At 47.5% G+C, this 21628-nt stretch overlaps 1 protein-coding gene across 16 annotated transcripts in view; it reads right to left on the reverse strand.

Moving 5' to 3' along the window:
- The window catches only part of PUM1 (pumilio RNA binding family member 1), a 235689-nt gene that overhangs the window by 23931 nt on the left and 190130 nt on the right, over window positions 1–21628 (reverse strand). For all 16 annotated transcript variants that reach the window (XM_033955218.1, XM_033955226.1, XM_033955225.1 and 13 more), the window contains 2 exons: window positions 17440–17574; window positions 3077–3214 (listed from right to left, as the gene is read on the reverse strand). In XM_033955218.1, coding sequence (XP_033811109.1) covers window positions 3077–3214; window positions 17440–17574 — 273 coding nt within the window. The remainder of the gene's footprint in view (window positions 1–3076; window positions 3215–17439; window positions 17575–21628) is intronic.

A 21628-nucleotide genomic window follows, 5' to 3' on the forward strand; every position in this document is an offset into this window, starting at 1 on the left:
TTTGCCTCAGCTGATAACGTCGCTGATAAATCAACGGTGGACGAGAGGGTCGAGTCTGTTGAGGCTTAGGCTTCGGCCTAAGAATGGACTGAAAGGACTTTTCATGATCGGACAATTTCTTTGTGACTGTCTCGATGGATTCGTCAAAAAGATCCGCCCCAGCACACGGGATGTTTGCCAGGCGGTCCTGAAGGTTCGGGTCCATGTCAATGGTCCGCAACCAGGCCAACCGGCGCATCGCCACAGAACAGGCCGCTGCTCGGGCCGAGAGCTCGAAAGCATCATAGGCAGATTGCATCAACTGAAGACGAAGCTGGGACAGTGAAGCAACTACTTCCTCAAACTCAAACCGAGCCTGGGACTCGATATATGGTGTGAATTTCCGAAGCACAGGCAGAAAAAATTCCAAGTAGGCGGCGAAGTGGAAATTGTAATTCAGGACTCGGGACGTCATCATCGAATTCTGATAGATGCGTCGACCAAACTTATCCATGGTTCTGCCCTCGCGTCCCGGAGGCACTGAAGCATAGACCTGGCCAGGATGAGACCGCTTGAGCGAGGATTCGACCAGGAGGGACTGGTGAGAAAGCTGAGGACCCTCGAAGCCCTTATGATGCACCGTGCGGTACCGAGCATCCAATTTTCCAGGGACCGCAGGGATAGAGTAAGGAGACTCAAAGCACCTCATGAAGGTCTGGTCGAGGAGCTTGTGCAGAGGGAGGCGCAAGGACTCGGCTGGAGGGCGAGGCAAGTGCATGGTGTCGAGGTACTCCTTGGAGTATCGAGATCCAGCATCGAGAGTAATGTCCATGTCATCCGCCATCTGTCTGAGAAATGAGGAAAAAGACAGTTGGTCAGCCGTCGCCGGTTTACGAGAAGGGCTAGAAGAAGACGAGGCTTCGGGCTTCATAGAGGCCTGAGAGCAACAGGTTGAGTAGAAAACCTCGGGGTCCTCGAACTCCGGGCCCGGAGGAGGAGACCCAGCCGAAGCAGCATACCCCATCCGAGGCAATTTCTTCTGAGGCGAGACGGTCGAGTGTCGAGAGGAATGCCTCGAGGAGTGTCTGGATCGATGCCCCTCATGATGCCTGGAAGGGGATCGAGCCCGTCTGTGAGAAACCTGATCAGAAGCCTCCAAGGAGCAGATCGGGCTCGAGGCCGTCGAACGAAGAGGCGGAAGAGCTGGTGCCTCCCCCGACGCCACCCATGCTTGATAGGGGGTCCGGAAGAACTCGTCCTGCTTTCTGCTATGCCCCGGACTGGGAGGCCTCGAAGGTGGACGCCACACAGTGTCATGGGGCGGGGTCACAGGTTCCAATGGAGGTAAATCACTAAATGAAGCTTTCCTCGAGGGGATAGGCTCCAAGCGAGGCATATCACTAAGGGAGGCCTTCCTCGAGGGAATCGGTTCCAAAGGAGGCATAGCACTAACCGAGGACCGCCTCGAGGACCTGGACACCGCTCGCCGCTCCTCCTCGCCGAGCAACGAGGTCGTGCGGCGCGGCGGAGGAGGAGGGGCGGTCCGCCCCTCGGAATCGGAACGGGGAGGTCACCCTGGATTGAGGCAATCAGCCGGGGTCACAAACTGAGCCTCGAGGATGGACCGCAACGAAGCCGATATGGAGGGATCCGCACCAAAAGGGGGCCCTTCCGCACGGTCTCCGCGCTCTTTCGGTGCCACGTGCTTCTGCTTGCCAGCCTTCGGCACCTTAAGCACCACCGGTGGAACTGTAGGGGTCGATACCTGCTCCGAGGAGACGGAGGAAGGCACTGGCGCCGAAGTCGAGGCCGAAACCGGCGTGAACGATGCCGGCTTCAGAAGGCCCAAAGGAGCCGGGGAGGCAGAGGGCTTCGCCGAAGAAGTCGAAGCACCAGTCGATGTCAAAGCTGACGGATCCAACGAAGCTTCCATCTTGAACATGGACTCCCACAGCAGACAGCGGCGCTTAAACGCTCTCGCTGTTAACGTGGAGCAAGGCCGGCATGATTTCGGAAAGTGATCTGGTCCCAGACACTGTAAGCAGCGTCGATGAGGGTCCGTGAGCGAAATCGCGCGCTGGCACTTGCTACACTTCTTAAAACCGGTGATCGGCCGGGACATAGGCCGGAAAAGTTCCGCCGCAAGGTCGAAGGCGCGGGGCTCCAGCCACGCGGCCGACCCGGTGTCAGAAGCAAAAAATTAAAAAAAAAAAAGAAATCAAAGAAAGAAACAAAGTACCGGAGAGTCAAAAGAACTTAACCTGTGGCAAAAACAGAAGGCAAAAAGAGATTCAATGGGCGCAAAATTGAAGATAGACTTCTCAGCTCCGCGGAAGAAAAAGAACTGACCATCGGGCGGGAAGGCACTGGCGCATGCGCGGTGCGGGCATCTCGAAACTTCTGAGTTTCTTCTAGCAAGACATGCTTGTGACACGTCCGTATCGGGGCTCTGTCGGATGACATCACCCACTAGTGAGAATACCTGCCTGCTTGTCCTGGGATAAAACTCTTTATAGTTCTTAAATCTTTCCTTTTGGCTAAGTCTTAATAATAATATTGTCATTTATAGCTAGAGACATATGATAGAGAAACTGTTTTATTTTACTTTTGTGATTATGATAAACATACCGAGGGCCTCAAAATAGTTCCTGGTGGGCTGCGAGTTTGAGACCACTGGTTTAGAGTAAATGTGCACAGAACATAAAGTATGTATTTACTGTTTGGGGGAGGAGAAGGGGTGAAAGTGGATAGTTGTCATCAATCCATAAAGAGCAGTGGGAAACCCTGCTAGAGACAGTGGAAGTGATACCGCTTGCTTTGCTGTTCTTAGAGATAAGTGGCAGGGGCAGCTAGGGGTAGGACAACAGCATTTTGGGAACAGAGGATTGGCGGGGGGGGGGGGGGGGAAGAGGGGTGCTTGAAGAAAAGAAGAGGTCATGGATGTAGTGAAATAATTTACTGTAATAAGTCTCAGAATTGGCAGCAGAAAAGGAGACACAGCACTCCTAGCCCTTAGATCAGACTGCTTCCCAGTCATCCTACCCGATAAAGAAAAGACAGAACAAGGTAACCTGAAGGCATGATTTCAAGAGCTTACCTGACCCTTAAAAGCATCAATGATGAACTGTAAGGACTGGGGTTGCACGCATTCAATGCACTTCTGAACCACATGGTTCCCATTCTGGTCCTTCACGCACTTGAGAACGTGACCGTCCAGTTCTCGCACCATCTCATTCTAGGGGGGGAAGAGACAAGAGGTATCATCAGAATAATTTGTTTAGAAAATGAGCAGCAGATGAACTATGCTGGTATGTCTTAGACCAGGGGTGTCAAAGTCGGGTTTTCAAGATTTCCCCAATGAATATGCATGAGATCTATTAGCATACAATGAAAGCAGTGAATGCAAATAGATCTCATGCATATTCATTGGGGAAATCCTGAAAACCCAACTGGATTGTGGCCCTCGAGGAGGGACTTTGACACCCCTGTCTTAGACCCAGAAATAATTAGCTGAAGAAAGTTAGGTCTCTTTCATGGCATGCACAAAGCACCCTGTCAGAAGAAAGGAGCAGAGGACTTGCAGACTGTTGAAACTTCCCACTTCGTTAAACATTAGTTTTATAAAAGGATGCCTTTGTCAAAGACAGAAAAAAAGCACCTATTTTAAGCTTACTGTAAAGACAACAAACACCTGTGTGTTTTTATAAAAGAGGTAGTCAGAATCAATCCCCATTTGACTATCCCCGCTCCAAAGGAGTGCAAATGTGTGCACATACGTGTGTATTTTATAAAACAGGCACATGCATCCCAATTCCACATCTACTCTATCCAAACTACAGATCGGGAAATACCTAAATGCCATTCTGTCAGTGAGTAGGTAATTTGGCTGCACAACTTCACAAGAGCCTCCTTCTGTATGTATAACACACTTTGCATGTGGAAAACTGTTATAAAATTACCCTCTTTCTACATTTGGAGAGATCCCTCTGCTTTGCCTCCCATTATAATAATGTCCATCAGCGAGGCATGTCAATCTTACTAAGCAACAAACCAAAACAAAGGAAAGAACCAGGGTTCAACTCTCTGCAGTGAAAAACAATCCAGAACAAACAAACCAAAAAACTGCAGGAGAATGTACACGATGAAGGCAGTCTTTATTATGACAAATAAATCTTTTGAATAAAAACCTTTTACCAGGTAGGGGACCCAACACGGTCCGTGTTTCGGACTAACCTTCGTCAGGGGTCCACTTTTGATAAAGGAGCCTTGAGCAAGTAACAATTGTAGACACTCTGGCGGTCTTTTCAGCGTGTCTACAATTGTTACTTGCTCAAGGCTCTTTTTTCTTTTGAAAAATTTCTCCTTTATCAAAAGTGGACCCCTGACGAAGGTTAGTCCGAAACACGGACCGTGTTGGGTCCCCTACCTGGTAAAAGGTTTTTATTCAAAAGATTTATTTGTCATAATAAAGACTGCCTTCATCGTGTACATTCTCCTGCAGTTTTTTGGCATGTCAATCTTACTAACCAAATCACAAAACACTTTCTCCAAATGTAGTGCAATAGATGGAGACTTCACCAAAAAACAGCAAACAAGCCAACCCAATTTAACTGCACGAGTTAATTTAAATGCAAAAAAAGGAAGACAAAGCCTCAGAAAATGTAGCAGCGGCTTAAGGCCAACCCCAACAAAACCTCATGGGCATAAACAACTTCCTTTCTGCCAAATTCAAAATGACTCTGTGCAATGCAATGAATGAGAACAGGATAATAGTGCAAAAACTACTTGTCTTATGCAGAAGATCGGCGCACCAACAATGGCCAGCGTTTCACAAATCCGTGCAGTGCAGGGAGAGATTTGTTTGAGCTCCCTGAAGATGATTGATTGGCAGCTACACCCTGAGGCAGCACAGAATTGTGAAACGCTGACCATTCATTTTAAAATTTGGCAAAAAGGAGGTTTTTTTTATGCCCATGAGGTTTTGTTGGGGCAGGCCTTAAGCCGCTGTGGTGGCAGGCTTGTGCTCCTTTTTTGCATTTAAATTAACTCGTGCAGGCTAAATTTGCGGACGAACCAGGGGAGATGGCTCCCGAACCTGGAGACCCGATCCAATCTGCAGGCTGTCCAGAGGGCTTACTGCAGTTTCAGGCTTACAGAGCACCCTCTGGAAGCAGACAAACTTTAAAATGTCTGTGATCTCCCGGTGAAGGATCACTCGCACCAAGTTGATCCGCAGCACGTGGACAAACCCACGGGGAAAAAAAAAATATCACGAGCAGAATTAACTAAGATGATACCATGCAGAGAAGCTGCAGAACAAACTGAGCAAGACAGGAAGCTCCAGGGCAGGTAGCCCAAAGGGGAGGGATCATCTTTTAGTTTCCTGCAGCTAAGGCTAATAGAGATACAAGATCCTATCCATTCAGCATCCAGAGAGACTGTACAAGAAATTGGGTTGGTTTGTATTGGCTGTCTTTTGGTGAAGTCTCCATCTATTATACTACATTTAGTGAAAGTATTTTGTTGCGATTTTTTGTTTACACCATACTGTGTTTACTGGACTATATAATCTTACTAACCAAAACATAACCAAATTGCTTCTTATGAGAACCGTACTGCACTTGCATAAACCAAGTTGTGTTTTAGGATTCTGGTTTGTTGAGATCCTGAAATATGCACCGATGAACAGCCACTCATTAAATTTATAGTTTTAAAGTGGTTACTTTTACCAAGTTTTCGATTCCGGTACAATTGGAGCAACCACCAAAGTACAGTACTAAACTATAAAAATCTATTGGCGATATAACTACAATTTAGCATATACGATTTGTTTACTATCCCGTTTTCCCCAAAGAGCTCAGCATGGGTTACAAGTTAAATATAGTTACTAGTCTTTAAGCCCGTTACATTAATGGGCGCTAGAGCAGATGTCTGTCTGGGTTTTTTCTTTGTCTCTCTCTCCTTGGACGCTGTCTGTCTGTCATTCATTCTGTGTGTGTCTCTCCCTGGCCCCCCTGCCTACCTGTATTTCTCTGTTGCACCATGCCTGCCTGTCTCTCCGTGGCCCCCTTCTGTCCCCCCCTCCCAGAGCAAAGCATGATTGTTTTCTGCCCCCCAGCACACCCCTTTCCCTCTCCCCCTGTTGTGCCATGCCTGCGTGCTCCGTGGCCCCCTTCTGTTCCCCCCTGATGACTGCTGTCTGCCCCCACCCCCCAAAGCAGCCCCCTTTTTCTCTCCCCCTGGTCCCCTGTTGTGCAATGCCTGCCTGCCCCATGCCTGTTGTGCCATGCCTGCGTGCTCTGTGGCCCCCTTCTGTTCCCCCCTGATGACTGCTGTCTGCCCCCACCCCCCAAAGCAGCCCCCTTTCTCTCTCCCCCTGGTCCCCTGTTGTGCAATGCCTGCCTGCCCCATGCCTGTTGTGCCATGCCTGTGTGCTCCATGGCCCCCTTCAGTTCCCCCCTGATGATTGCTGTCTGCCCCCCTTGCCCTCCAAGCAGCCCCCTTTCCCTCTCCCCCTGTTGTGTCATGCCTGCGTGCTCCGTGGCCCCCTTCTGTTCCCCCCTGATGATTGCTGTCTGCCCCCTCCCACCAAAGCAGCCCCCTTTCCCTCTCCCCCTGGTCCCGTTGTGCAATGCCTGCCTGCCCCGTGCCTGTTGTGCCATGCCTGCGTGCTCCGTGGCCCCCTTCTGTTCCCCCCTGATGACTGCTGTCTACCCCCACCCCCCAAAGCAGCCCCCTTTCTCTCTCCCCCTGGTCCCCTGTTGTGCAATGCCTGCCTGCCCCATGCCTGTTGTGCCATGCCTGTGTGCTCCATGGCCCCCTTCAGTTCCCCCCTGATGATTGCTGTCTGCCCCCCTTGCCCTCCAAGCAGCCCCCTTTCCCTCTCCCCTGTTGTGCAATGCCTGCCTGCCCCATGGCCCCCTTCCGTTTCCACCCCCCCTCCCATTCTTACCCTCCCTCCATTCCTTGAACTGGAGCTGGGGCTGCATCGTTCACCTCTCAGCCCAGATCTCCTCCTTCATGGAGGTGGGCGGGGCTGCAGGAAGACAGAGTGTGGCGGCAGCAGCAACCCCGACTCCTTCAGCACTATGTCGGGAAGGTGGAAAGCGGAGGGAGGAGTCCCTGGAACACACGCCTCCAGCTAGCACAGGCGCCGTGAGGAGTGACACAGAAGCACACCTCACGCTACCAGGACTCACGATCGTTCAACAGCGCATGTGCGCACTAGGGTTTTATTATTATAGATAGCAGGTTATGATTTGCACTGGATTGTTTTCTGTGCTTGTAGATAGACAGTACTTCAGTTTTTAATCTTCACTTGCTTATGGTATATGGAAGAAATTGGATATGGATTTTAGATTACTTTCCCATTCGAAATCTGAGCTCTAGGTACATGAATCATTGCCCTACCGAAACTGGCTTAAGGTCTAGTTGTGCCTGAGGCAATGGAAGGTGAAGTTACTTGGATAAGGTCAAAAAACTATCCTGGAAGCAACAGGATTTGAAAAACAATTTCCATTATTGTTTACTGTAAAATCGTTTCCTATACCACCCTTCTGTCAAGAGCAGTTTACGTTCAAATTTAAAACTAGAAAAAGGAACTCTGTCACAAATATAAATAAGAAAGTGACAGCTCTGTAAAGGCAAACAAAGAGATACTTTTTTAGACAGGCCTTGAACATAGATCCTTAGTTTGCAACTTGCTTCTCCAACAACTAAGCTACTCCTTCGTGCCAGCAAAGGCTAGATGGGCCCCTGCTTCAAGAATTGGCACTGCTCATCCTTTCAGTACTCTCATGAACATCTATGCCTGTTCCAGTCTTGTTTCTTCCCTAGACCCTGACCAGAGATGTCAACTTCCAAAGTGACCTGAGAAATTGGCATCTGTTGTCAGCCCAGAAAGAGCCACTGCTAAAGACTCGGGTTCAATGGGAGCCACTGGGATGGTTCCATGTAAGATAGGAATTGGATTTGTTATGGGGCGTTCAAGCTCAGATCCAAAAACAGCTGGAATTCCTGAGCCAGGACTGCATCTAAGATTAGCTCTTGCTGTGGTCTAGAGCTACTATTTTCTCTAACAAGAGGTGGCTAAATGGAAAGGACACGGTACTACTCGAAAGGGTCCAGAGAAGAGCGACTAAAATGGTTAAGGGGCTGGAGGAGTTGCCATACAGTAAGAGATTGGAGAAACTTGGTGTCTTCTCCCTTGAAAAGAGGGGACATGATCGAAACATTCAAAATACTGAAGGGAACAGGCTTAGTAGATATAGATAGACTGTTCACCCTCTCCAAGGTAGGGAGTACGAGAGGGCATTCTCTAAAGTTGAAAGGGGATAGATTCCGTACAAACGTAAGGAAGTTCTTCTTCACCCAGAGTGGTAGAAAACTGGAACGCTCTTCCGGAGTCTGTTATAGGGGAAAACACCCTCCAGGGATTCAAGTCAAAGTTGGACTAGTTCCTGCTAAACTAGAACGTACGCAGGTGAGGCTGGACTCATTTAGAGCATTTAGATACTTGGAGGAAGGAGGCTAGAGAAACAAAATTAAGACTCCTTACTATTGCCCAAAAGCAGCAGCCAAAGCTGTCTTGCCCAGTATCCTAAAAATTGTAGTCAACATCCAAATTTTCAAAATATTTTCCTACCTTTCTAACCAATAAAGTCAACTATCCTTCTGTTAAGTAAGAACAACTTTTCTTGTGTGGGGGGGATTTTTTCATCTCTGCTGTTAAAATATCAGCAGGTCCAGCATATACTAATCTTATTGAATCTCACTGACGTACAGGCTCTTTCTTTATCAGTGTCTCCAAAGTGTGTTTCTCAAGGTTTGCTAAGGCCACTGAATTCCATTTTTGGAAAAGCATTTTCCTGCCTGTCTTTTCTGCTCAAATACAAGTAATTTAACTTTATCTAGACCTCTCATTCCTTAATAAAAAGAGAATAGTACTTCTAAATAATTCATAATTTAGAAAAGTATTCTTGATCCTCTCCTGGAGGCACACCTAGCTCGTCAGGTTTTCTTGCTACAATGAAGACTCAGTGTATGCAAATCTGCCTCATGCATATTCTTTGTGGTAGCCCAGAAAATCAGTCTTGTTAGGTTTGCCTCCAAGAACTGGTTGGGAAGCACTCACAGCACAGACTTAAGCTCTAACAATGTATTTCGCCATAGACTCATTTAGAGATCAGTATTTGAATGAGAAACCCTTGAAATATAAAGAGGCCCAAATCTGTGGTGTTGCAATAATTACAAAGATCTCATTTGCCAATATAACATCTCTTGCATGTAAAGGCTGTAAGTGATGGTGTTTTGCGGCAGAGTGGGATATACATGACTTTCTCTTGCACGTTCATTCGGGATACCCTGACAATCCGACTGGTTTGTAGCCCTTGAGGACTAAAGTTTGAGACTCCTTGTGTAGCTCAGACCATACTTTAATGGTAGTTAGCTCAGACATATAAGGGTGAAGGAGAAATTAGGTTCTTACCTGCTAATTTACTTTCTTTTAGCTTCTCCAGACCAGTAGAGGTTAACTTTACGAATGGGTATATATCTAATCATGACCAGCAGGTGGAGACTGAAAACAAAACTTTGGGACAGTATATCCTAGCCCCTCCTCTCTATTTCCCTCAGTCTGCCAAATAGCCAAGCAGAACCAAGAACTGGAAAACAACAGAGAGAAAAAACAATACTCCAAAAGGAGTAACAAATAACATACCCAAAATGCTGTTGGAAAATGCAGAGGAGAAATTCCCGAAGGAAGAATGTCCCCACAGCTCGCCAGCTAAGCCAGCCGAGCCACAGCCGCTGTTCTTCAATTCTCCCCGGCCCTAGAAAAATACTAGAACCCGCAGCAAAAACCAAAAACTGCCCGCGCAACAGCCCCAACAACAACAACAACAGACAGGGTGGGGACCTCTACTGGTCTGGAGAAGCTAAAAGAAAGTAAATTAGCAGGTAAGAACCTAATTTCTCCTTCTTTAGCACTCTCCAGACCAGTAGAGGTTAACTTTACGAATGGGACGTACCAAAGCAGTCCCTCTCACGGGCGGGACCCCCGAAGGGCCGATACCAGTACACGCTCACCGAACACCGCGTCCCGACGCGCCTGCACATCAACCCGATAATGACGAACAAAGGAATGCAAGGAGGACCAAACCGCAGCCTTACAAATATCCACTGGAGGCACGAGCGACGACTCAGCCCAAGAAGCCGCCTGACCCTGAGTGGAATGAGCCTTGAGAAACTCCGGAACAGGCTGCTGTTTCAGAAGATAAGCGGAAGCAATCGTCTCCTTGATCCAGCGCGCAATAGTAGCCTTAGAAGCGCCCGCTCCCCGACGAGGACCCGCCAGGAGGACAAAGAGATGATCGGACTTCCGGAATTCCTGGGTCCGCTGCACATAAGAGCGAAGGACCCGACCGACATCCAACTTGCGCAGCTGCCGTTGCTCAGAAGAGCCCTCCCGACCACCCAAGACCGGGAGAACCACCGATTGATTGACATGAAAAGGAGAAACAACCTTCGGCAGAAAGGAAGGAACAGGCCGCAAGACGACCCGCTCCCTAGAAAACTCCAAGAAGGGAGCCCTACAAGAGAAAGCCTGCAGCTCAGAAACACGCCTAGCAGAAGTAATGGCCACCAAAAAGACCGCCTTCAAAGTAAGGTCCTTCAAAGAACAGTCGTCCAAGGGCTCGAAAGGCGGACGCACCAAAACAGAGAGAACCAGATTAAGATCCCAAGAGGGAACCGAGGGCCGTAGGGGAGGCCTAAGCAACTTGGCCGCCCGCAAAAACCGAATCACATCAGGAAGAGCCGATAAACGCTGACCTGACACCAACCCTCGAAAGGCCGACAGGGCCGCAATATGAACCCGGAGAGAAGACCAAGCCAGGCCTCTATCCAGGCCATCCTGCAAGAACTCCAGAATGTTAGGCAGATAAGCGCGAAAAGAGGTCACTCCCCGCGCCCGACACCATTCCTCAAAGAGACGCCAAACCCGCACATATGCCCGAGAGGTAGAAAGCCTCCGGGACCCCAACAGTGTAGAGATCACCTTGTCTGAATATCCCTTCTTGCTAAGGCGACCCCTTTCAAGAGCCACGCCGTAAGACAGAAGGGAGACGGGTCGAACATGGGAATGGGACCCTGCATCAGAAGGTCGTCCGAGAGAGGCAGAGGAAGAGGATCCGCTACCAGGTGCCTCACCAGATCCGCATACCACGGACGGCGAGGCCAATCCGGCGCCACCAGCACCACCAAACCCGGATGGTGAACAATGCGAAGAAGCACTCTGCCCACCAGCGGCCAAGGAGGGAACACATACAACAGCCCCTCCGTTGGCCACTGCTGGACCAGAGCAACCAGACCCTCGGCCAGACCGTCCCTGCGACGACTGAAGAAGCGGGGCACTTTGGCGTTGCCACCCGTGGCCATCAGGTCCATCAGGGGCTGCCCCCAAGCCTGCACTATCAACTGAAACGCCTCGGCGAGGAGACACCACTCTCCTGGATCTAGAAAGTGACGACTGAGGAAGTCTGCCTGAACATTTTCTACTCCGGCTATATGAGAGGCCGAGAGGTCCAGCAGATGGGATTCCGCCCAAACCATGAGCAGAGCCGCCTCCTGCGCCACCTGAGTGCTCTTGGTGCCCCCCTGACGATTGACCTAAGCCACCGCCGTGGCATTGTCCGACAGCACTCTGACCGACTTGCCCAGCAACAGGGAGTGGAAAACCAACAGCGCCAGACGGACCGCTCTGGTCTCCAACACGTTGATCGACCAGGCGGCCTCCTCCGCGGACCAGGTGCCCTGAGCTGAGTGACCCAAACACTGAGCCCCCCAACCCAGGAGACTCGCATCCGTCAGGAGCACCGTCCACTGCGGGAGATCCAGACCCACCCCCTGAACTAGGTGAGGGGTCTGGAGCCACCAACGCAGACTGCAGCGCGCCAAGCCTCGCAGGGGGACCGGAACATCCATCCCGTGCCTCTGGGGAGACCACCTCCGGAGCAGAGCATACTGGAGAGGACGCATGTGGGCCCGCGCCCACCTCACCACGTCCAGGGACGCCGCCATCGACCCCAAGACCTGGAGGAAATCTCGCGCCCGAGGACACCGGGACGCCAAAAGCAGGCGAATCTGAGATTGCAATTTGCTCACCCGGCCCTCTGGGAGGAAGACCCTCCCCAAGGAGGTGTCGAACAGCACCCCTAGGTACTCCAGACGCTGAGCCGGGACCAACCGACTCTTGGAAAGGTTGACCACCCAGCCCAGCGACCGGAGAAACTCCACCACCCGAGCAGTAACCCGGGAGCTTTCCTGCAACGACTTTGCCCGAATTAACCAGTCGTCCAGGTAGGGGTGTACCAGGATGCCCTCCGACCGCAAGGCTGCCGCGACGACCACCATCACCTTGGTGAACGTCCGAGGAGCCGTGGCCAGCCCAAAGGGAAGCGCACAGAACTGAAAGTGCCGACCCAAGATCGCAAAGCGCAGGAAACGCTGATGAGAGGCCCGAATGGGAACATGCAAGTAGGCCTCCGTCAGATCGAGAGAAGTGAGAAACTCCCCCGGCTGAACCGCCAGAATGACCGACCGCAGAGTTTCCATACGGAAAGAGGGAATCTTGAGAGCCCTGTTGACCCCTTTCAAATCGAGGATGGGCCGAAAGGTCCCCTCCTTCTTGGGCACCACAAAGTAAATGGAGTACCTGCCCGTGCCCCACTCCGGAGGGGGCACCGGAACAACTGCCCTGAGATCTAGCAAGCGCTGAAGGGTCTGGCGAAAAGCCTGCGTCTTCCCCGGAGTCTGACATGGAGAAGCGAGGAAAAAATCCGGCAGAGAGCGGGCGAACTCCAGGGCATAACCGTCCCGCACCACCTCCAGGACCCACTGATCGGACGTGATCTCGGCCCATTTGGGGAAAAATTCGCGCAGCCGGGCCCCCACCGGAACCAAAGGGGGCGCCGGCAAGGCGTCATTGTGCAGGACGGGAAGCGGGGGAACCGGCGGAGGGATTCCCTGCCCCCCGACGGGCCCCCCGAAAGGGCTGCATGCGCTGGAAGAACCGACCCCGGGAAAATCCCGGAGACTGGAAAGAAGCAGCCCCACGCCCAGGGCGATACTTGCGAAAATCCCGCAAACGCCCCCGGGCCGCACCCCCCCGAGACGCCGGACGGGCACGGTCCTCCAGCAGACGGGGAACTTTCGAGTCCGACAAAGTCTGAATCAACTTATCCAAGTCCTCTCCAAACAAAAACGACCCCCGAAAGGGAAATTTAGTAAGCTTAGCTTTGGACGCAGCATCCTCCGCCCAAGCGCGCAGCCACAACACACGCCTTGCGGCCACGCCAAAAGCCATAGACTTAGCCGAGATCCGCACCAAGTCATATAGAGCATCTGAGAGGAATGAGGCCGCCATCTCAATCTTCGCTACCTCCTGATCCACCAGAGACCAGTCGTCAGACTCTCGATCCAAGACCCGCTCCGCCCACCGAAACACGGCGCGAGCGACCAGTCCCCCACAAATAGCCGCCTGGACCCCAAAGGCAGAGACCTGAAAATTTTGCTTAAGGATGCTCTCCAATTTGCGCTCCTCAGAGTCCCGCAAGGCAGAACCGCCCTCAACAGGCACGGTATGCCGCTTGGAAATTGCCGAGACCACCGCATCCACGACTGGCGAAGCTAACGTAGCCCGATCCCCTTCAGGAATGGGATACAGGCGAGCCATGCTGCGCGCCAGCCGAAACGGCGTCTCCGGCGTTTTCCACTGCTCCAGAATAATATCCCGAATATCCTGATGCATAGGAAAAGAGCGGGAAACGGAACGGATCCCCCGTAACAGGGGGTCCCCCACACGCGGAGTCTCCGGCGGCGCGTCCTCAAAACGCAAAACCGAAGAAACCTGCTGAATAAGGTCAGGCAGCTCATCTTTCTGAAAAAGGCGCACCACGGACGCCTCGTCACTGGAGAACGGGAAATCCGACAACCCGCCGCCAGCTTCCGTCCCCTCCAGAGAGTCCTGGAACTCCTCAGAAGGGTCCAGGTCCTCCTCCAGACCGACCCGTTCCTCCGACCACAAATTCTCGTCCCACGACACCCGCGGACGCTTGGACAAGGGAGGCGGCGGAGGGGACGTCACGCCAGACGAAAGAGGCAAAGCCGCAGGGAGCGCGGAGGAAAACCCACCCCCCGAAACCCCCTGGGCGCAACCGGGACCCCCAGCCGCCTGAAAATAGGCTCTGCATAAAGAAAAGAAAAATTCAGGAGAAAAACCCCCCGAGGGTCCCAAGGGACTCCCTGCCACAGCAGGGGACCCAGCAGAACCTTGCCCCTGCATAGTCAAAACAGGGGGAAGGTCACCTGAGGTGGAAGACAAAATGGAGGGGCCAGACAGAGAAGATGGCGGTTTTCCCGCCAAAAAAGCTCCCTCCATAGCCTGAAGCGGCTGAGAAACCTGAATAGTCTCAGCCGCTAAAGCAGGCAAGCCGGCATCAGCTGTCAAAAAATCAGCTGAGAGGGAATCCTTCGGGGAATCCCTCCGTGGGCGGTTGTGGAAGACCGGGCTTCCCCACTGCTCCAAGCTGACTCGCGAGGCACCATCGGCGGGGAGCTCTGGGCGCCTACAGCCGCTGCCGACGGAGCTCCACCACCTCACCGACCCAAACCGCCGAGTTCAGGCCGGCCGCGAGTGCCTCGCGGCTGGACTAAAATTGTGTCCTACTCCCCCGGAGAAGGGCACAATTGCTCCATACGCGACCTAGCTATAAAAAAAAGTGCTGGTTACATGAAAAAATACAGTAAAATACAGTTTTCTTAAAGGGAAACAACCCTTCAGACCAGCACTACCTCAGGATTTTTTTTTTTTTTTTTTTTTTTTTACAGAACAGACTCCACAGGCTCTCGAAGCAATATGCCTTGCTTGACTTAGGGGGCAAGGCTTACTGCTGAGGCTCCTCTAAAAAAATGTGGGGAGGTGGAGGAAGTGGGGGGAGGGACCCCGCTCTGACCCGCCGGGTTTAACACCCCCGAGGTCGGACGAACCCCCAAACAGAGTCCGCCCAAGCTCCGTCCGGCTAAAAACAGGGACAATAAACCCCCTAAACAAATTCCAACAGCCCTACCAAGGGAGATGGGTACAGATCACTCAACACCTGCTGGAGACTGAAAGAAGACAGACTGAGGGAAATAGAGAGGAGGGGCTAGGATATACTGTCCCAAAGTTTTGTTTTCAGTCTCCACCTGCTGGTCATGATTAGATATATACCCATTCGTAAAGTTAACCTCTACTGGTCTGGAGAGTGCTAAAGAAGTACTATTTGCCAAAAGATCTTTGAAAAGCAAATAGGGTTTCAGGTGGTATTTCTAAAGTTTTTGAAAGGCATGAAGTGTACAATGTCTGCATCTATGAGGCAAACATGGTTTTTCCTGTTGCATAGAGCACTCTGGACCCCTGTTCGTTTACAAAAATTGGATTGCTCTAAGTCTAATAGATGTTGGCATTGTCATCTTGAAGCTGGAACTTTAGATCATTTATTGTTTTATTGTCCATTCATTAAGGCTTTTTGGGAGTCTATTTGGGATCAAATAAATTGTTTGTTAGAGAACCATGTAGCATTGTCATATGACACAATTTTATTTGGCATGTCTATGAGAGCTAAATGTCAAATATCTGCTAATAATAACAAGCTTTTATTGATATTAACAGGAGTTGCCATCCAACAAATAACACATAATTGGAAGGACTGTAGAAGACTGAATTATTGTTTTTGGTGGTCTTCAGTTTGTCATGTGTATAAAATGGAAAGAGCATTGGCTGTTCAAAAAGGTTATTATAATAAATTTAAGGATGTGTGGGGACCTTTATTAAATTATAGTAATGAATAAGTTACACTTTTCCCAATCTTAATACACATGTGGATTTGGGGGGGGGGGGATTTCTTGTTTTTCCATTAAGAATATATAGATGATTGTCGTAAGATATTATTTTTATGTGGTATATATTAGTTGTATATGAATTTGGGAGGGGGGTGGGGTTAAATCTTCTTGGTGTATGATATTGAAAATTTTTCAAGTGATGTTGTATTATATTTGGTTGATATTTAATCTAATCTAATCTAATCCTTAGGTTTGTATACCGCATCATCTCCACGTTCCTAGAGCTCGACGCGGTTTACAGTAGGAGAAATAGGAAGGAACTACAACAGAGGGTTAGAGGTAGAAGTGTGAAGAAAATTTACAGGACTTGGGATGCCAAGATATAAGAGTTTCCTTGATTCCTAAGTTGGAGGGAGACTTACATTTTTTGAGAAAAGCCAGGTTTTCAGATGTTTGCGGAAAACTTGGAGAGAGCTCAAGTTCCGAAGAGGGGAGGTAAGGTTGTTCCAGAGCTCAGTGATTTTGAAGTGGAGGGAGGTCCCTAGCTTTCCTGTATTTACTGTACACTTGATGTAAGTTTAAAAATGAATAAAGAAATTATTTAAAAAAAAAGAAAAAAGGCATTACCCAACCAAAAGATTATCTAGAAATTTGATAGGATTAGACACAGAGAGGCTGAAACTTTCTATGGAGGCTTATGTTGAGGTTACTGATCTTTCAACCTAGCGGCAAACAATTTCAGTTTCGGTACCAAGACCGACTGTGTTTCAGCCAACATTGCCAGTGCATTTTTGGCTGAAACTGTCTTCCCTCCGCTTCTTCATGATCACTCAGCACCCACCCATCACCACCTTCTACCCACTATCCAAAGACTCTCCCTGGGCCTAATCTTTAAATCTTCTAGTGGTCTAGTGGCTCCCTCAGGGCAACAGCAATCCACAAGTGTTGTATTTTTTAGCTGGTCATGCAGTTTATAAAAATAATGTAAAAAAAGAAAGAAATGCTCGAACAAAGGAGACCCAGGAGGCAACTATAAATCAAATATTTTAGGAAATTTAGTTCCATATCTATTTTAAGAATGACACTAATCTCAATTAAAAAAAGGCCTGAATTAAATGATGTCCAAAGCTATTTGACCAGAAACAACTTATTTTCAAGTGATTTTGTCTTATATATTGTTTACTATTTTGCTGTTCACTTGTTGTGAATTATAAAAGGAATAAAGAATTTTTTAAAAAACCAAAAAACAACTTCACTGTTTGTTACAGGCATCATTGCTATATTTAAACAACTGATAAAAAAACTACATAAAGACCACCATTTCAAACCTAACAGAAATCAAACTGGTCATTTTGAACTAATTAATTTTGTAAAACTAAAACCAGACCTATCTTTTCTAGCAGATCATTAAGTGGTTAAAATAACTGTTTCAAATAACTGTTTCAACACATTGGGGCACTGTATGGTAAAAGCATGTCAGGCTTCAAGATCAGCTCTTAGCACTCTATTACACCTGCAGTCTTTTGTATTACTGGAAAGCTGCTGTCCGATTTTGAAAAGAAAATTATATGGGCAACTTACGATGACCTGCTGGTCTGGAGGAATAAACTCAAGAGCCTTCTGGATAACCCTACAACCATACATCTGCAAAGCCAGAGACAAAACATGACCACGTATACGCTCCGCCAAGGCCAGTTTCTGTTCCAGGCTGCCAAACTGGAAGGAAAAGGTAGACATTAGCAAAATATAAAAGGAAACCTTCATCTGTATGAGAACAGTAAGGCAGGAACAAGATCATCTCACTGTGCAACAAACTTAAAGCACATGCCCGAGAAATGCTGCATATATACGTTCAATATCCTGGCTGATTTTATTTTACAAACATCAAAAATGAAAAAAAGATTTTTATTATAATTGTTATGTGTATTGGGAGGGGAGGGAAAGGAGGGGGTTTAAATTTTAATAATTTTTATACATATTAGGTAATACATATATTTCAGTTATTATTGTTCATAAATACAGAATAATATATTGTATTTACAGTGGTACATGAAAGGAATTCAAGTGTCTGTTTTATGAGATCGTTTTAAATTTCTATGTTACACTTGTAGATGTATGAAAATGAATAAAAAATTTAAACTAAAAAAAAAATGAAAAAAACCCAAAACAAAAACCCCCAACTCAACTAATCTTCACAATCAACAGCAGCACAGGAACCTACAGTTTCAACGGTTCTCCCTTCTGCTTCTATTTCCCATCTCCCCTCTTTTTTCAACCTTTCAAAATCCTTTAGTTCATTGTAGTCTTATTAGAATGTTTATTTTCTTATTTTTCTCATCTATCTCTATTTTATTTCTTCATTACTCTACTAATTGTCATTTTTCCTGGTACTTTAGTTAGATTGTGAGCCTTCGGGACAGTAAGGGAATTTCTAAGTACCTATTTTACTTATAATTTTAATGCACCCTATTGTCTATTTTTCTGTAAACCGCTAAGAATCCTAACGGAGTTTAGCGGTATATAAGAAATAAATTACATTACATTACAGTGAAACTGATAAAGTGGAGTTCAAAAGAGCTTTATTGAATTCAAGAAGACTTGACACAGGCCTACATTTCAGCTAAACAGCCTTCATCAGGAATCTCTTTAGCACTTGTGAAAGCCACCCTAGAAAGTGTATCTGTCCGCTATGTGTTCCTGTGCTTTTATTCTACATCAAACATCAGGGCCCAGTTGCATTGAGAAATCCCAGCGAACTTACACCAAACATTAAGAGAACAATGCCTAATTTCAGGCAACTAATATGCATATAGATTATAGAATACTTGCACTTGCGCACATCATAGGCAATAGTAGGCATTTATGCATGTAAGTGCTAGGCGCTAACCTATAAAGTACAGTGTTCCCCCGCGAATTCGTGGACTAAGCTCATTCGCGGTCTGCTCTGACCGCTTTTTCTTGTAGTAAAGTTAGGCTATACCAATCAGGAGCTGCGTGTCAAAGTAGCTCCTGATTGGTGTAGCCTGACTTTACTATAGGAAGAGGCGGTTGGAGCAGTCCGTGAGTGATTTTCTTCTTCCACCAGCGCTCCAGCTGCCCTCTCCTGCCTTGCGGTTTTTTGAAATTCGCGGGGGTTCCTCAAATTTGGGGGGAGTACTGTATGTGCTTACCATATTTGCCATGCAATATGTGCAACTTATAGAATATTACTAGTTACACACATAGTTGGTACAACTAAGTGCACCTTGCTAATACCAGCTATTGAACTGCGGATGATACCAAAATCTGCAATAGAGTAGACACCCAGGATGGTGTGAATAACAGGTAGAAAGACCTTGTAAAGCATGAAAAATGGTCTGAAATTTGGCAGCTAAAATTTAATGCTAAGACATGCAAGTTCATGCATTTGGGCTGCAAAAACCCAAAGGAACTGTACAGTTTAGGGGGTGAACAACTTATGTGCACGACAGAAGAGTGGGACTTGGGCATGATTATATGTGATGATCTTAAGGTGGCCCAACAGGTTGTAAAGGTGATGGCGAAAGCTAGAAGGATGCTAGTGTGCTTAGGAAGAGGTATGACCAGTAGGAAAAAAGAGGTATTGATGCCCCTGTATAAGACTCTGGCGAGACCTCGTTTATAATATTGTGTACAATCTTGGAGACTGCATCTTCAAAAAGATATAAAAAGGATGGAGTCGGTCCAGAGGAAGATTACTAAAATGGCACGTGGTCCTCGTCATGAGGCATATGGGGACAGACTTAAAGATCTCAATCTGTATACTTTGGAGGAAAGGTGAGAGAGGGGAGATACGATAGAGATGTTTAAATACCTACATGATGTAAATGCACGAGTCAAGTCTCTTTCATTTGAAAGGAAGCTCTGGAATGAGAGGGCATAGGATGAAGTTAAGAGGCAATAGGTTCAGGAGTAATCTAAGGAAATACCTTTTTACAGAAAGGGTGGTAGATAAGTGGAACAGACTCCTGGTAGAGACTGTCTGATTTAAATAAAGCCTGGGATAGTCACGTGGGATTCAGAGAGAGGAAGAGATAATGGTTACTGCGGATGGGCAGACTGGATGGGCCATTTGGCCTTTATCTGCCATCGTGTTTCTATGTTAAGTGGGTCTGCCAAAGTTTGAGCGCCAATGAGCCTTTATTTTAGTATTCCATAACGGCTTAGGTATGCCTAAGTGCTACTGTAGAACCGGGGCTACATGCACCCCACCACTGCATCTCTATAGGAGGTACCAAATTTTAAAATTAGCCCATAAGTATGTAAAGTTTCACAGCACTAAATATTAAGGGGGGGGGGGGGTGGAGTGGAAGTAGTTAGGAATAAAACTTTCATTTTGCCCTTAGCTCAGAGGTTGGCTGAAGCCCAGAGGAGGGAGAAAAGGAGTAAAGAGTCAATCTCTTAAAAATAAATTCAGCTGTGGCAACCAGCAGCCCCGAAAGGAAGGAAGATTTCAGCACAGATACAGAATAAACAGGGCCTTAAGCACTCACCTTCAGAGTCCTGAAACACCTCAAACTCATATTTTTTAACAAGCACGGAAAATACAAGCAAATTCTCACTGGATTCTATTGCTGTCAGCAGTATATGCCGAAATGTGTGTGGTTTGCCTACTTGTAGGGTTCTGCCTACTAAACCATATTTTGACTAAAGCGTAAAACAAGTTACTTTCTTGTACTAGGTGTTCTCCACGGAGAGCAGGATTTGGTCCTCACTGATAAGCAATGTTTGTGCGTGAGAGCTTCTCTTAGATGAATCCAATAGCTTTTGAAAAGCTTTCTCTCTCTCTTTATATATATATATATATATATATATATATATATATATATATGGGACAGTGCACAAATTTTCATCTTCCAATATGGACGAATATTAAGATGAAAAAAAATTAATAAATAAATAAAATGGAGAGCTACAACCAATAAACAACGGGATTCAAAAGTAAATCTCAAAGATAAGAATATACCATAGAACTTTGTAATTTGAATACATTGCTCTGATATTATAGCATTGTTCTGTGGTATATACACCCTTCCGGGATTTCTTTTTCTTATCTTTGCGAATATTAAAATGACCTTTTGGCTGAACCAAATAAGGATTCTGGGCTGGTTTTGGTGCCATAACTGAAATTTGATTGATCTCTATTCTGCTTGCTGAATTTAACATCATCAAGGAAAAGCAAGTCTTCCCAGGTCAGGTTCTTCCGATTCACAGGTGTCCAAGTAGCTCAAAAGCTTTGATTAGCTGGGTTAAAACAATATTGAGATCCCATGACACTAAAGGCAACCTGATGGCATAAAACGAACTAATGAATGTGCTGAGATGGGTTTACCTTCTCTATATGGAAGTGGTATGCACCAACTACACTAAGATATACTCTTAGTTTTCAAACCTGACTCATGTAAATGTAGAAGGTTTTCGAGCAGTTTTTGTTTGGGACTGGAAAAGGGAATCTAGGGTTTTTCTGTCATACCAGACAAACCTATTCCATTTACTAAGATCTTACAGTGGAGTCCAAATTACTTACAATAAACCGTTAGGCAGATTCAGGGAGTCCACGACTACCCAAACTGTGAAGGCGAAAGACTTGATGCTGGGATGCAACAGGGTTCCATGAAAGCGAACAGGATGTTGGGCATGATCAAGAAGGGAATCACAAGTAGATCGGCTAACGTCATAATGCCGCTTTACAGAGCAATGGTCAGGCCACACCTGGAGTATTGTATCCAACATTGGTCTCCCTACCTAAAAA

This window comes from Geotrypetes seraphini, chromosome 8, assembly GCF_902459505.1.
Source record: "Geotrypetes seraphini chromosome 8, aGeoSer1.1, whole genome shotgun sequence".
In the NCBI taxonomy this organism is placed as follows: Eukaryota; Metazoa; Chordata; class Amphibia; order Gymnophiona; family Dermophiidae; genus Geotrypetes; species Geotrypetes seraphini.